This window comes from Globicephala melas, chromosome 6 (genome assembly GCF_963455315.2).
Source record: "Globicephala melas chromosome 6, mGloMel1.2, whole genome shotgun sequence".
In the NCBI taxonomy this organism is placed as follows: Eukaryota; Metazoa; Chordata; class Mammalia; order Artiodactyla; family Delphinidae; genus Globicephala; species Globicephala melas.
In genome coordinates this window covers 6355975-6369728 of record NC_083319.1, presented here as the reverse complement: position 1 = coordinate 6369728, position 13754 = coordinate 6355975, and the positions used below count along the sequence as shown (strand labels likewise).

The 13754-nt window shown below is 56.0% G+C and overlaps 1 protein-coding gene across 1 annotated transcript in view; it reads left to right on the top strand.

Moving 5' to 3' along the window:
* The window catches only part of HMCN2 (hemicentin 2), a 149289-nt gene that overhangs the window by 27765 nt on the left and 107770 nt on the right, over positions 1–13754 (top strand). The window contains exons 5-14 of the mRNA XM_060299922.2: positions 1777–1948; positions 2608–2714; positions 3566–3686; positions 5698–5961; positions 8395–8539; positions 9035–9156; positions 9499–9771; positions 10880–11021; positions 11498–11625; positions 12343–12456. Coding sequence (XP_060155905.1) covers positions 1777–1948; positions 2608–2714; positions 3566–3686; positions 5698–5961; positions 8395–8539; positions 9035–9156; positions 9499–9771; positions 10880–11021; positions 11498–11625; positions 12343–12456 — 1588 coding nt within the window. The remainder of the gene's footprint in view (positions 1–1776; positions 1949–2607; positions 2715–3565; positions 3687–5697; positions 5962–8394; positions 8540–9034; positions 9157–9498; positions 9772–10879; positions 11022–11497; positions 11626–12342; positions 12457–13754) is intronic.

The window sequence follows — 13754 nt, the reverse complement described above, 5'->3', positions numbered from 1 at the left end:
GATAACTGAAATCTAGCTGTAAAATCTAGGCGCACATGTTCCAGCTCAGTCTGACCAAAACACATTCATTTTCCAAATCTCGAGCAATTCTTCCAATTCCCTTCTGTTCCCTTTCCCTTCCACGGAAGATCACATGGCAGGCAGAGCTGGAGGACTGTCGTTTAGAGCAAGGATGGCCAATGTGTAACGTGCCAGACACCGCGTTCTAATTCCAGATCCACGGCAGACTTGCTGCTCGATCACAGACCTTTTTCTAATTGCGGCTGAACGTGGCTTCACATTTCTCAAAACAGTATTCCAGGAAGTCACTTCCTGTTGATTAGAACTGGTAAGCGACAGGATACCCCTGTGGTGGCTCAGGTATATTCGAAAGTCATGCTTGTAAAGACGTACTTGTTCCTTTCAATTGATTTTTGCTTAAACATTTTCTGTGAGAAGTGTCAAAGATATAGAAAAGTAAAAACAGGGACTTCCCTGGTGGCGCAGTGGTTAAGAATCCGCCTGCCGATGCAGGGGACACGGGTTCGGGCCCTGGTCCGGGAAGATCCCACAAGCCGCAGAGCAACTAAGCCCATGGGCCACAACTACTGAGCCTGCGCTCTAGAGCCCGTGAGCCACAACTACTGAGCCCAAGTGCCACAACTACCGAAGCCCAGTCGCCTAGAGCCCGTGCTCCGCAACAAGAGAAGCCAGCGCGATGGGAAGCCCTTACGCTGCAGCGAAGAGTAGCCCCTGCTCGCCGTGACTAGAGACAAAGCCCGCACGCAGCAACGAAGACCCAATGCAGCCAAAAATAAATTAAAAAAAAAAAAGATAGACTCGAGCGTAACCCACAACATCACCTGATAAAATGACTAGTACTTTGCTAGTATCAGCTGATGCCAAGCCCGTATTCAACTTTCCCTACTTGTCCTCAAAATGTCAAATCAGGATTTAATCAAGGGCTGTGCATTTCATTGGGTTCTTATGTCTGTTAAGTTTCCTTAAATCTGAAGTAGTCCGCCATTTTTTCATGCCACTAACTTGTTGGAGAGGTATTGCTTATACAGTGTCCCGTGTTGCGGATTCATCTGATTGTTTCCTTATTCAGGAAAATAAGTGGGATGGTATTTTGGAGAGAGAGTTACCTGTTACCTGATTTTCAATGGGACCTGTCTGAAAGAGGAAGATTTTAGAATGAATAAAAGCAGTTGTAGGAACAAAGGACATAAGATTTCTCAGTGTTGTGACAAGGGTCAGGAGGGGGCTGTCTTTGCTGTCTGCTTAGAGACATGGTCCTGCTTAGAGAGCATGGTGTCCAGGTGAGGGTGTGGTCTGAGGCCCCTTGGGCAGGGGATGGTGAACCACATGGCTCTGGGAGAGATTCCGGATCTCCAGAGTTCATCAGTGTGTAGGAGGCATCAGGAGGGCTTCCTGGAGGAAGTGATGGGTGTCACAGAAGTTGGCCATGTGAGGAAGGAGGGAAGTCTTCCCAGCAGAGGGCACCCTTTGCTCCTTCTGGCCCAGCTGAGTCCTCTGGATGCCTTCATTCAGGTGTCACAGTTCTGAGCCCACAGGCCAAGAGGGTAGTGACGTGTGAACCGGGCCTAGTATAGGGCAGTGGGGAGTGGGGTGGCCTCAGGTGACCTGGAAAGCCTGTATGCTGCCTAAAAGCCACTAGGGGACCGGATTTTGCACACAACTGGCAGCGTGTTAGGGACCCACCTCCTGTGGGCCAGGCACAAGCAAGACATCACGGGCACCTGCTAGTGTCAGCTTCTCACACCTGCCTTCCAGGTGCTGAAGTGGGTGGAGTCAGCAATCCAGACCTCCAAGGTGCACCTGCTGTCCACGGACCACGAGGAAGACGGCGAGCACACGTGGAAGATCCCCTTTGACCCCAGCCTGAAGGAGGTCACCATCTCCCTGAGTGGCCCGGGGCCCGAGATCGAAGTCCAAGACCCGCTGGGTACGTGCGCCCCAGGGCTGGCCTCCACCTTGGCCCTGAGACTGAGCTGGGAGTCCAGAATGGACAGAGAGAGAGGCCCTGGGGTGATAGGGGGTTTGGACATAAGGCTCCAGGAGCGAGGAGGGTAGGGGAATGCCAAGTGAAGGGCAGGGAGGGTACCTGTGGTAGGTGAGGAAACAGGAAGGCCGTTAGCAGCCCGGCTAAGGGGAATTAAAATGATGACAGTTCTTGAGCTTCAAGGATCACATGGCATCTTCCCTGTGTTCCCTCAGTGGAGCTCTTCGGGGCCTGGAGAGTCAGTGGGGGCAAGAATTAGTGGCACATCGTAGAGATGGGAAGCTGGGGCTCTGGGAGGTGGAGTGACTTGTCGGGTCGCCCAGGGTCAGTGTGATTTGGACCCGGTCTCCTGGCCCCATGGTACTCTGCAGATGTCCTGAGTATTCAGGTCCAGAGGCCAGGGGTACAGCCGGCACCTGGGGAGAGATGAGGATGGAGATCAGGGTAAGATAGAGGCCCGGGTACCACCGAAGGCCTCTTGTCAGTTCCTCTAGGAAGCCCGAGGCTGGTGTTTGGAGCGCTGTGGGTTCCAGGGGACAGGGTGGGCCGCTGCCACCCCCAGGAAGTGGCTGGGGACTAAGCGGTCCTTGGGGCTTCCACAGGGAGGATCCTGCAGAGGGACGAGGGCCTCGACGTGCTCCTCAACATCCCTGACTCGGCCAAGGTTGTGGCCTTTAAGCCTGAGCATCCTGGGCTGTGGTCCGTCAAGGTAGGGGGCCTGGGGTTCCTGGGGTTGGGGAGACCAGCTTCACCAACCCGAGATACCACCTCCCTCTCGCCGGGCGCTGCGAAGCTGAGAGCTGGAGCGTGGATAGTGAAGTGGGCATATCAATAGAAGTAAAGGGTCAAGAACAGAGGAGGAGTATTCCGCCTTGCATCAGTGAGAGGAAGTGGAGCGGTTTGGGGTTAGTTAGGGAGCTTCTAAGAAAGGCTTACAGAAACCACTTGAGTGTGCAGGTGGGTGACTGAGCTGTCCTGTGAAGAGTGCACAGAAGCAGCAAGGGTGACCTTGGGCTCAGAGGGACAGGACTGGCAGGGGGAGCAGGGTCTGCTGTAATCGGCAAGGTGCTGGGGGCAGGCTGGGCTCCTGACAGAGTATCCTGGGACGGGGCAGGCTGCTGCTTCAGGAGAATAGGACTCTTGCTGATCAGGGAAACACGTACGGAGCCCCTGCTGGGCGCCAGGCACAGTGCTGTGTGCTGCAGGCACCGCTATCCTTCAAACTCTGAGCATCTTTGAGCCAAGAGCTCTCATGCCAAGGCAGGGGTTAGACGTGCAGGGGGACAGACCAGACCCGCGGGGAGTTGGGGGCGGTGGTCGTGGGAAAGGCAGGGCAGCTTCGAGAGTGCTGCTCAGGACAGTGCCCTAGCTGGGTTTCTTCCACTTCATTTGGGGAGCATCGTGCTGGGCCCCCAGGGAGCAGGTAAGTTGCCCACCTGTATGCAACGGCGGGAGAATTCCAGCTGCCGACTCCAGGCCGGGTCGGGTCGCCCGCCTCCTGCCTGGAGCTGGGGTGCTGGGTTCGGATGCCCCGGTGACGTGGGCCTGGGCCTGTGCTAGGTCTATAGCAGCGGCCGCCATTCGGTCAGGATCACGGGCATCAGCAACGTCGACTTCCGAGCTGGCTTCTCCACTCAGCCCTCCCTGGACCTCAGCCACACCATCGAGTGGCCCCTGCAAGGTACCGTGCTCCTGGCCCCAGGGCGATTCAGGGCCGCCTTCTGCGGAGGTGGGGCTCGCCTTTGGGAAGTGGGGGGAGCTCTGGGGGGAGCCATGACTGTGTGACTATGGAACGGGCCTGCAGAGGCTGGGTCCAGCCTCTCTGTCACATCACCGTGAACTGCGCCCAGGGCCAGCACTCCCTCTGTCGGCTCCAGCCCAGGTGACCCTGGGACCGTTTACCTTTAGAACTTCCTCCCTGCCCCCCAAGGCCTCCAGGACCTCACGCAGTCCCGCTTACTACTCCTTCCCCTTGCTCTTTGTCGAGACTTGTCTGTCCAGAGCCCCACTTCTTCCGGTGAACATCAGGCTGGTCCAATACATTCCGAGGCGCTTGAGTGGACACCTTCCCCGAAAGGGGGACCAGTGTCTCACTCCAAGGGAACGAGCGTCCTGATGGGCATTTAGATGCCCCTGGAGGCTGATCGCCTGGGGGGACGTTGGAGGCGTAGGATCAGTTTTCCAATGAGAAGCCGCGCACTGGGTTCCGAGGTTGCCTACGTACCCCATCATGACTCCACCTGGAGGAAGCTGGGCCCCAGAGCAGGCAGAGACTTCTAGCTCAGGGTGCCAGAGCTTCTCGCCAGAAAATGCCACCTGGTAGCCAGACCAGGGTCCCCATTTATAGTTTGGAAAATATGGTGTCTTGCCACGGGTCCATCTGGGGGATTTTGATAGGACCAGCTGAGCAGAGATGGGGGCGACGAGACCGGGTCAGGCTAACTTTGGACCACAGAATAGTGACCCCTAAATGGTGTGTGCTGGATCCTTAGGGCTTTCTTTCTAGTCTGTATCTCCTCTAATGTCTGTCATTCTTGTCAGCCCTTGTAGGTGTCCCTGCCAGGACCAGCAGTAATATCTTCAAAGTGAAAAAGGGGTCTGCGTGCTCATGTCGTGTTTGTTTCTGCCAGTGCGAGGGAGGGCCTGAGGCAGAGAAACTTAGCTCCTATTCTAAAGCCAAGAGAGAAAAGAAATCCTACATGAAGTGTTACAGTAGGGACTGAAAACTGGCCAGTCTCCAGTGGAAGAGGGTGAAGGGTGTGACCCTCTTTGGTTTCTGCTTTTGATAAAGATGTGGGTCCCAGACATCCAAAAGAGACAGAGAAACAGCAGGGCAATTGCAAATGATAGATGGCGATTGGTCTCAGTGCCAGGGGCACCAGGGAGTGGGCGAGGCTGTGGCTAACTGGACAGTGGGGGTCTGGGCCACAGCTGCTGCACGCCGTTGGCTGCTTCTTGCAATGCGGGAATGGCGCCCAGCGCTGACACATTGATTTTTCAAAGGAATCTGGACTTCTAGATTTGTATGTGCCCCTTCCAGGTTGTTTGATACTTTTTCAAAAATGTGAAGGCACTTCCTGGACCACATCCTCTGGTCCCTGGTTTATGATCAGTGAGAGGAAAAAAACAATGAAAAGCCACCTGCCAAGGGAGCGACCTGACTGTTCCCACATCAGCTTAGGAGACTATAAAACCCAAGTCCAGTTCTGTCTGTCTTGGGATAGCGTGGAAAGTACATTTCAACAAGATAGAAAAGGAAACCAGAGGAAAGATGAGCATGGGGAAAGGATGGGCAGGAGTCAGCCTTCCCAAACCGGGGCGTGTGTCTCACCTCGGCCGGTCCCAGAGCCTGCCTGACGACAGCCAGCAGTTAGTGGTGGGGCAGGGGTGGGGGTACCCCTTCCCAGTTCTACTCAGTGAGCGCCCCAGTCTGCACAGTAGAGGGGATGTAGCCATGGGAAGCCGTGGGTTGAAGGGACACTGGTGTTTCAGGACCACGGACAGTAGCAAGCCCCCCGCTTCTCTCCTTATCCCACCCAGCATTAGTTAGCCCAGGGAAGAGAAGGTGAGGGAGCGGGTGAAGGTCAGGCAAGCAGGCTGCTCTCTGACTGTGGTCCTAGAGCCCCTGCTTGGGGAGGATCGTGGAGCCCAGCACAGATGGCAGCATCTCCTTCCTCGCCCTTCCTCTGCAGGGGTGCCCATCTCCCTGGTGATCAACTCCACAGGCCTGCAGGCACCTGGCCACCTGGACTCAATGGAGCTCTCACACAGCTCAGGGCGGTCCCTCCTGACTTTGCCCATGCAGCTCCTCTCCAACAGATCCACCCATCAGCTGTGGGGTGGGCCGTCCTTCCGCACCCCCCAGGAGCGCTTCTACCTCAAGGTGAAGGGCAAGGACCATGAGGGAAACGCCCTCCTCCGCGTCTCTGGAGTTTCCTACCGTGGGGTGGCCCCAGGTGAGTGATTGGCTCGTACCACCCCCAGCTCCCTGGTTCCCTTGGAGGCTTATTTCTTTCCGGAAGGCTCTTCTGATGAGATTAGATTAAATTAGATTAGATTAGGAAATTTTTTTCATTAAACTTCTCTGGGCAGCAGGCTCTGCAAGACATTATGCCAAATACTGAGATCTTCAGATGTAGCTTTCAGCTGCAGGATTTGCTGCAAAGTCATCCACCCATCCCCGCATCCATCCATCTATCTGTCCATCCATCCACCTGTGCGTTCACCATTCCTTTTGTGTCGGTCATGGTACTAGGCACTGTAGACACAGCAGTGGGCAGGGCAGTGGGTATGGGTATGCCCTTCCCTAGTCATAATTGCTATCATAGTCGAAATCATGGTAATACTCATCTAGTCACCATTTTGAACACTTTCCGTGGGACAGTCCTGGGCCAAGCGCTTGCCATGCATTAGCTCACTGAATGCTTACACAAGTTCTGAGATGTGTCCCCATTTTATAGCTGGGGAAGCCGAGGTCACCCATTTTATAGGGTTGCTCGAAGGGTTCCATAAGCTAACGCACATAACAAGACAGCTCTTGGGTATTCAAGAGGCTGCACACAGGACGTGGGAACCGTGGACCGGGACCCTCCGCACAGCTGCTGTTACTGTGACGTCATTGTAGGTCACGTTGTGTTGGTTCCCACGTGTGTGGCTTTTGCTGGTTTCCCGTGTGTCCCTGAGGTCTCACCGTCTGGGCTGGAAGCTCCCAGAGGGCAGGGCAAAGTCTTCGGCTTTCCAGATCTGCCTCGGGTGCTGGGGTGGGGTGGGGTCTGAGTTCACTGGCCATCGGCCTCCTTATTGGGCTTCGTTCCCTCTTCCAGCCCACTCCCCCCTCCCCTGGCAGTGACCGGGGAGGAGTTCAGAGGTGGATGACACTGGCACTCCATCATCAGCTCTGCTGGGGGTCATCCCACTTCATTTAAGGATGCAGGGAGGGTGCCAATGTGCCGGTGGCGACGTGGAGGACCTGGCGGACCCGAGTCGGGCAGGGTGGGGTCGGGGGCTTGGGACCCCTTCTTTCCGTCTCCTGGCCTCCACTCCCCTGCTGTGGCCCCTGGGCTTCTCCTCCCTTGGCCTTTTTTTACAGCTTTGAGGAGGAATTTTCAGGAAGCAATTTCAGCAGCCTCCGTTTCTCTCTCCTGTTCTTTCAGATGGCTCCCAGAGTTTTGAGTTTAGAGCTGGCTTTTGGTCTCCATGTCAGCTGTAGATTAAAGTGTGGAGGCGGGGTTGGGGGCGGGATGTGCCTCCCCTACTTTCGGGGTCTGGGAGGCTGGGAGTTTGACTGAGAGAAGGAGGCTCTGGGTTTGGAGACATGGGGGTGGGGAGGGCGGGGCCTCAGGTCCCTGGGCTCTTCGAGCTCAAGGAAGAGGGAGCCGGAGTTGGCCCGGCAGAGGCTTCCAGTGCGTGGGGGTGAGTGGTGGCTGCTGGGCACGCAGCTGAGGACGTGGCTGGATGGGCCAACGCCCCTCTCCCCTGGGATGTGGCAGGGAGCCTGTAGCATGATGTCACCAGCCACCCTCCCACCTCCAGCTCTATGCTTAGAGGAGGTCTGGCACATTGCCTCAGCCTCGGAGCATTTCTGGTGGGGATGGGGGAGAGGGCAGCGCGCGGGTTCAGCACACGTCCGTGATCGCCCAGTGAGGCATGGACAGTCCAAGACTGACCCTGGGGGACAGTTCTCAAACTTTTCCACTGAAGTAATTCCAAGAGCCAGGGAGAGAATATGTATCACCCCAAGGCCAGGGTCAGGCGAGGGGGGCAGTGGCATCTGATGGGGTTCCCAAGAGGCTCATCCCAAGCTGTGGGATTTCGTGGAAATCTCTTATTTTATCTCAAAAATGCATGTGAATTTTGTATTCACAGCCACGCTCCAAGTATGCTTACTTTTCAATAAAAAAAGGTTTCCCTCCCACAACTTTGGGTAAAACTGACCCTCCAGGCAGACGAGCAGCCTCACAGCCCTACCCACACCCCCGGGGAGTCCTGTCTGGGGAGCATTTCGTCAGATTTCAGGGCTGGTTTGACTTCTCTGCCCCACAGACTTGCTAAAATGGTGGCACAGGCTGGTCCGTCCTGGCCAGGCTTCTCACAAACCATAAAAACCCCATGAGTTTTCATTGACGGAGCCGGTCCTGCCACATGCATGTGCCAGGTGCTTTCCACGCCCCATCTCTCACCAGCTCCTCACAGCAACACGATGAGGTCAGTCACCCAATTAACCCCATTTTACAGAGGTGGAAACTGAGGCTTCAGGAGGCGACGCGACCTGCCCTTGGCGACCACTGGATGGTGGTGCCAGAGATAGTATCCCGGCCTTCTTTCCCCGGCTCATCCCTGTGGGTCTCTGTGTCACTGGAGGGATCCTGAGTGCTGGTCCTTGCCCACAGGTGCCCCCCTGGTCAGCATGCCCCCCAGGATCCACGGCTACCTGCACCAGCCCCTGGTGGTCTCCTGCTCTGTGCACAGCGCCCTCCCCTTCTGGCTACAGCTGCGGCGGGATGGAGCCAGGCTGGGCGAGGAGAGGCACTTTCAGTGAGTGGCTCAGGGCCAACCGTTGTTCCCAGCCCCAGGGCTCCTGGGGGCCTGATGCCCTGGAGGGATCTAAGGGGAGTGGGTGGCAGGAGTGGGACCTTGGTCTCAGTCATATTGCCCTCCTGGGCACCTCCCAGCTTGGTCAGGGATGGGGGAGGGTGGTTCCCTGAGACTCCCACTGCTGCTGGAAGAGCCATGGGCCTTCCTCAGCTTCTGAAAACTCAACCCATGCAGGCCCAGCTCTGTGCTGGTCAGGGCAGGAAGGACCCTCTTGAGAACCTCCCCGCTATGGTTGGAAGTCCAGGGCTCAGAGAGGGGAAGGCACTTAGAGTCACATAGCATATCATGGGATTTGCATGTCCTTGGCCGTCTGCCTCTTCTTACCGAGTCTCCAGGAGGATTTGCGACCTCCCTTCTGGGCAAGATTCAGGGGACCAAGCCCCCCAGTGTCTGGACGAGGCTGGGGGACCGTCTCCAGCTGTTCGTTGTCCACAGGGGGTCAGGGAACAGCAGCTGGGAGATCCCGCGGGCCTCCAAGGCTGAGGAAGGCACATATGAATGCACGGCGGTCAGCGGGGCTGGGACCGGACGAGCAAAGGCCCAGATGGTCGTCACAGGTCTGTCTCTTTGGGCCTGTCCGCATATCCCCTCCCCACCCACTTCCTGATTTTTCCCTCTAGGATTTCCTCCCAGGGTTTCTCCATCTGTGGGCAAGCATGCCAGCCAACTGCTGGGGCCTGTCCGTCATCCAGAGTCTGATGCCCACACGGCACCTGCTTGCTGGCTCCCCACCCCCCCTCCCCGTTTGGGCTGTTTCACCCATGAATGGCCTGTGCTCTGCTGGCTGATGTGTCCTGAGGAATGCGGTGGGCTCCGGGGTCTGGACACCACCAGGGCATGCAGGATGGCCCCCTCCTTGTGTCAACCCCTCAGTGCCTCCTGTACTCCTGTTCCTGCAGACCCCCCGCCACAGGTGGTCCCTGTCCCCAACGTGACCGTGTCTTCTGGAGAGACCGCCATCCTGTCCTGCCGGGTCCTGGGCGAGGCCCCCTACAACCTGACGTGGGTCCGGGACTGGAGAGTCCTGTCGGCCTCAACGGGCAGAGTCACCCAGTTGGCCAACCTGTCCCTGGAGGTCAGGGACATCACCCCCAGTGACGGCGGGCGGTACCAGTGCATGGCCAGCAACTCCAACGGGGTCACGAGGGCGTCCGTCTGGCTCCTGGTGCGAGGTGAGGCTGCCGTCCTCCCAATTCAACACAATACCTAGCACTTCCCTCCAAAGTCCATCAATCCATCCCTCTGCCCAGACATCACCTCTGGCAGGCAATGTCAGCCCTTTCAGTGTTTTCTCAACCTTCAGAGGAAGAGGATTCTGTAGCCTTCCAGCCTAAGTGTAGTGGTTCTCACTGTTGGGAAGTTCATCCTCATATCTGACCTAAATTTCTACTGCTGTCGGCCAAGCCAATTTCATTGAGTCCTGTCCTCTTCCCCTGCCATTGAATACCTCCATTACCTACCCCTCTCAATATGCAGGACAGAGATGGAACAGTGGAAAGTTCCGAAAGCCCAGAGATCAGACATGCTCGGCAGGGGTTGGGTAGCGCCGCCCAGATGGGGGTGGAGGAGGCAGTGGGAAGAACCCACGTCGGGAGTGCTGGTGCCTGGATTAGATACTAACCTAGGATTTAGGTCCACCCAGGATTTAGACAGATCCTCCTCCCTGGGGTGCTATCTCCCCAAGTGTAAAAGTGAGTGTGTTGGAACAAGTTTTCTCCCTTATGCTAGTGACTTTTGATTGACTGCCTAGAGTGTGTTGAGAAGGATTCTGAGGCCGTATCTAGGCCACTGGTATGGGAGGGGCGTGTTTGCCATGTCTAGATGAGATGGCCCACGACGTCTGTTTGAGCCTGACAAGTCTGCTGCGCTGTGAGCTTTCCGAGGGCCAGGATAGAACCTACGTTTGCAGCCAATACTTGGGCAGACCTTGAGGTCCACTCAGGTCTCCAGCCCTGGCATCTCGACAACTCTCTAAGCCTCTTCAAGGTGCTCAGCTCAGAGCAGAAATCCAGGGAGCTCAGGGCTCCCACTGGGGGGGGGGGGGGTACTGGGAATTCAGGTCCCCGTGTGGCCTGCGGATGTGCCTGGGAGGCTGCCTGGCAACACTCCCCAGTTCCCCAGCAAGCCCCTCCCAAGGACGCAGGCCCCTTGGGACCTCTCCTTCCTTTGTCTACGCTGGCTGTGGCTGCCGGGAGGGGCCGGGGGCCCAGGGCTGGGTGCCTGGGCCAGCACAACTGCTCTGACAAACTCCTCCCCACCTGTCCACTCTCTGAACTACAGAGGCCCCACAGGTCAGCATCCACGCCAGGTCACAGCGCTTTTCCCAGGGCATGGAGATGAGGGTCCGCTGCTCGGCCTCTGGGTACCCTGCACCCCAAGTTTCCTGGAGCCATGAGGGTCATGCCCTGCAAGAGGACAGCAGGTGAGGGCTCAGGGCTTGGAGGTCTGGGACTGGGAACAGGAGGACTCCCAGGGGAGCTCTCTGAGCCTCAGTCTTCTTAACTATTAATATAAATGGGGGAGTAGCATTTGCCCTGCCTTCTTCCTGGGCTGATTTGAGGCTGAGGAGACACATCACTTGGGAAACATAACAGTGTGGGCTCAGGGGTCAGGAGCTACAGCTGCAGAATCCAACAGACCTGTACTTGAATTCTGCCTCTGCCATTCAGGCTGTGTGACCTTGGGCAAGTCACCATACCTTTCTGAGCCCCACGAAGGAAAAAAGAACATACGTAAAGTGCTGAACACACAGCCTGGCACAGAGCAAGCGGTCAGTGTAGAATGGTGTCACCAGTGATGTCGTTAGTTAATTTGTTATTAATAAGGACTGGGGCAACCCCATGTGACCCGACCTAACCAGCCCCTTGCTGTTGAACACGTTTCATGGCATGACTCCAGAGTCCGCGTGGATGCCCAGGGAACCCTGATCATTCAGGGAGTGGCCCCAGAGGATGCTGGGAATTACAGCTGCCAGGCTGCTAATGACATTGGCACAGACGAGAAGACGGTCACCCTCTACTATGCAGGTACTCGGGTCAAGGGTATCTGCAGGAGAAGGATCTCCAGCCCATCCTCCCTCACTCCCTCCCATCCCCAGATACTTACTGAGCATCTACTTTGTGGCAGGCACTGGGGCTACAGCAGTGAACACAGGGTCTCCATCCAGGTGGAGCTTATATTCTAATGGGGAGGCACAAAGCAAACATGCAAACAGATAAATAAGGTACTTTCAGATGGTGAAGATACTAGAAGGCGCGCAGAGCAGGGTGGTGTGATGGAGTGACGTGCCCCTGGGCAGAGAGGGGAACGGCTGGTACACACAGGACCAGACCCTTGCCGCAGATGGGAATGGGAACAGCGTTCCAAGCAGAGGGATCGGGTGGGGCAAAAGCCTGGAGGTGGGAATGAGTCTGGGCTGCCCAAGGGGCTGCAAGGAGGCTGGCTGGAGTGAGGGGGCAGGGGAGGGGCAGGCAGCCCCTGTAGGGCCTTTAAGAACCTTGTAGGATTTCGGCTTTTATCTCAAGATCAATGAGGAACAAAAGGGGGGTTGGTCCCGGGAGTAACTGGCTTTGTAGAAACCAGCGGAGGCTACATCTTTCTGGGGTGACTGTCCCGGTTGGTGGGGGGTGGGGAGGAGGCAGGTGCTCAGCCCCACCTTGTCCCCGCCGCCCCTCCCCCAGCTGCATTCTCTCTCCAGGGAGTCTGTGGGTTGGTCCCCAATTCCCCGTCTGCTCCCCACACAGACCCACCGTCCGTCTCGGCCACGAATGCTGTGGTGCTGGCCGCCGTCGGGGAGGAGGCTGTGCTGGCGTGTGAGGCATCCGGGGTGCCTCCGCCCCGGGTCATCTGGTATCGAGGTACACTGGGTGGGGGGAGTGGCCCGTGGGCGATCCCACTGGGGCCCTGGAGGGTCAGCTTTCCAGGACGGTCGTGGGGGGCACTCCGAATGGGGTGTCTGGAGAGAGAGGACCGTTTCTGGCAGCCCCACTCCCATCCCCAGGCCAGCGTCCACGCAGCTAATGCAGGTTGGCTCCGTGGTTAGGAGAAGGATCTAGAATAGACCTCGACTTGAATTCTGGCTCCCCTGGGTGACCTCAGACAAGGGACTTGGTATCTCTGAGCCTGCTTCCTTAGCTGGAAAGTCAAAGATAGGTGGTTGGATGAGGATTAAATGAGTCCACATGTGCAAATTGCTTACCACGAGCCTGGCGCACGGGCGGGGCTCAGTGTTCTTAATGATGGTGACGATGGCGATGTGGTTATCTGGGAGCTAGCAGTAACGTTAAGAGGGCTGTTCTGAGGCTCTCCTGCGTTAACGAGTGTAGAGGGTTTGGTCTGTGCCAGACATTGAGCCGGAGTTTGAACAGGCGCTGCTCTTGCGCCCACACCAGTGGACCTGGGTCCTGGGGCTCCCGCCTCAGACTTTCCAGGGGCAGAACACTGGGCTCCTTCTCAGGCACAGGCACCTCCCACCTGGATGCACTCCAGCCTTTGCAGCACCTGTCTGTGATCTTGTCAGAGCCTCACCTTGACATTGACAGGCAGAGTTAGCTCAGAGTTTGAGCATTTTGTCCACGGTCACCAGCTAGCAGTGGCAGAGGCCTCAGGACTCCTCACTCTGTGCTCAGGTCACTGCCTGTGGTGGCTGAGAGCTCTACCAGCCCAGCCTGGGAGCCCCTTTATAAAGGGGGGATCTCTCAATGGAATGTTGCTCAGCCTTAAAAGGGAATGAAATTCAAGCCGTACAATGATGAGAATGCAGTTACCGCTAAAAAATGGTCACGATAATACATTTTATGAGTTTTATTTAAAATTAAATTAAATTTTTTCTTAATTTGACTCCTATGGCAAAGAAAAAAAAAAGAATGAAAAGAAACAAAAACAAAAGGAAAAAAAATCAGGCTCATAGCAGCTGCTGTGTAGAAATTTCCCCCTACTTCTAATTTGCCGAATGGAGAAAAAAATCTTTTATTTATGATATTTTCAGAGACATTTGCTCTAGTGTGGTGTATTTAAGTAGTAAAAAAGTAAAAGAAAAAAATTTTTTCTTAATTTGGAAAAAAGCGATGACTTTTTTTTTTTTTTTTTTAGCAATGACGTTTTGACACAACACAGATGAACCTAGAAAACATTATGCTAAGTGAAATAAACCAGA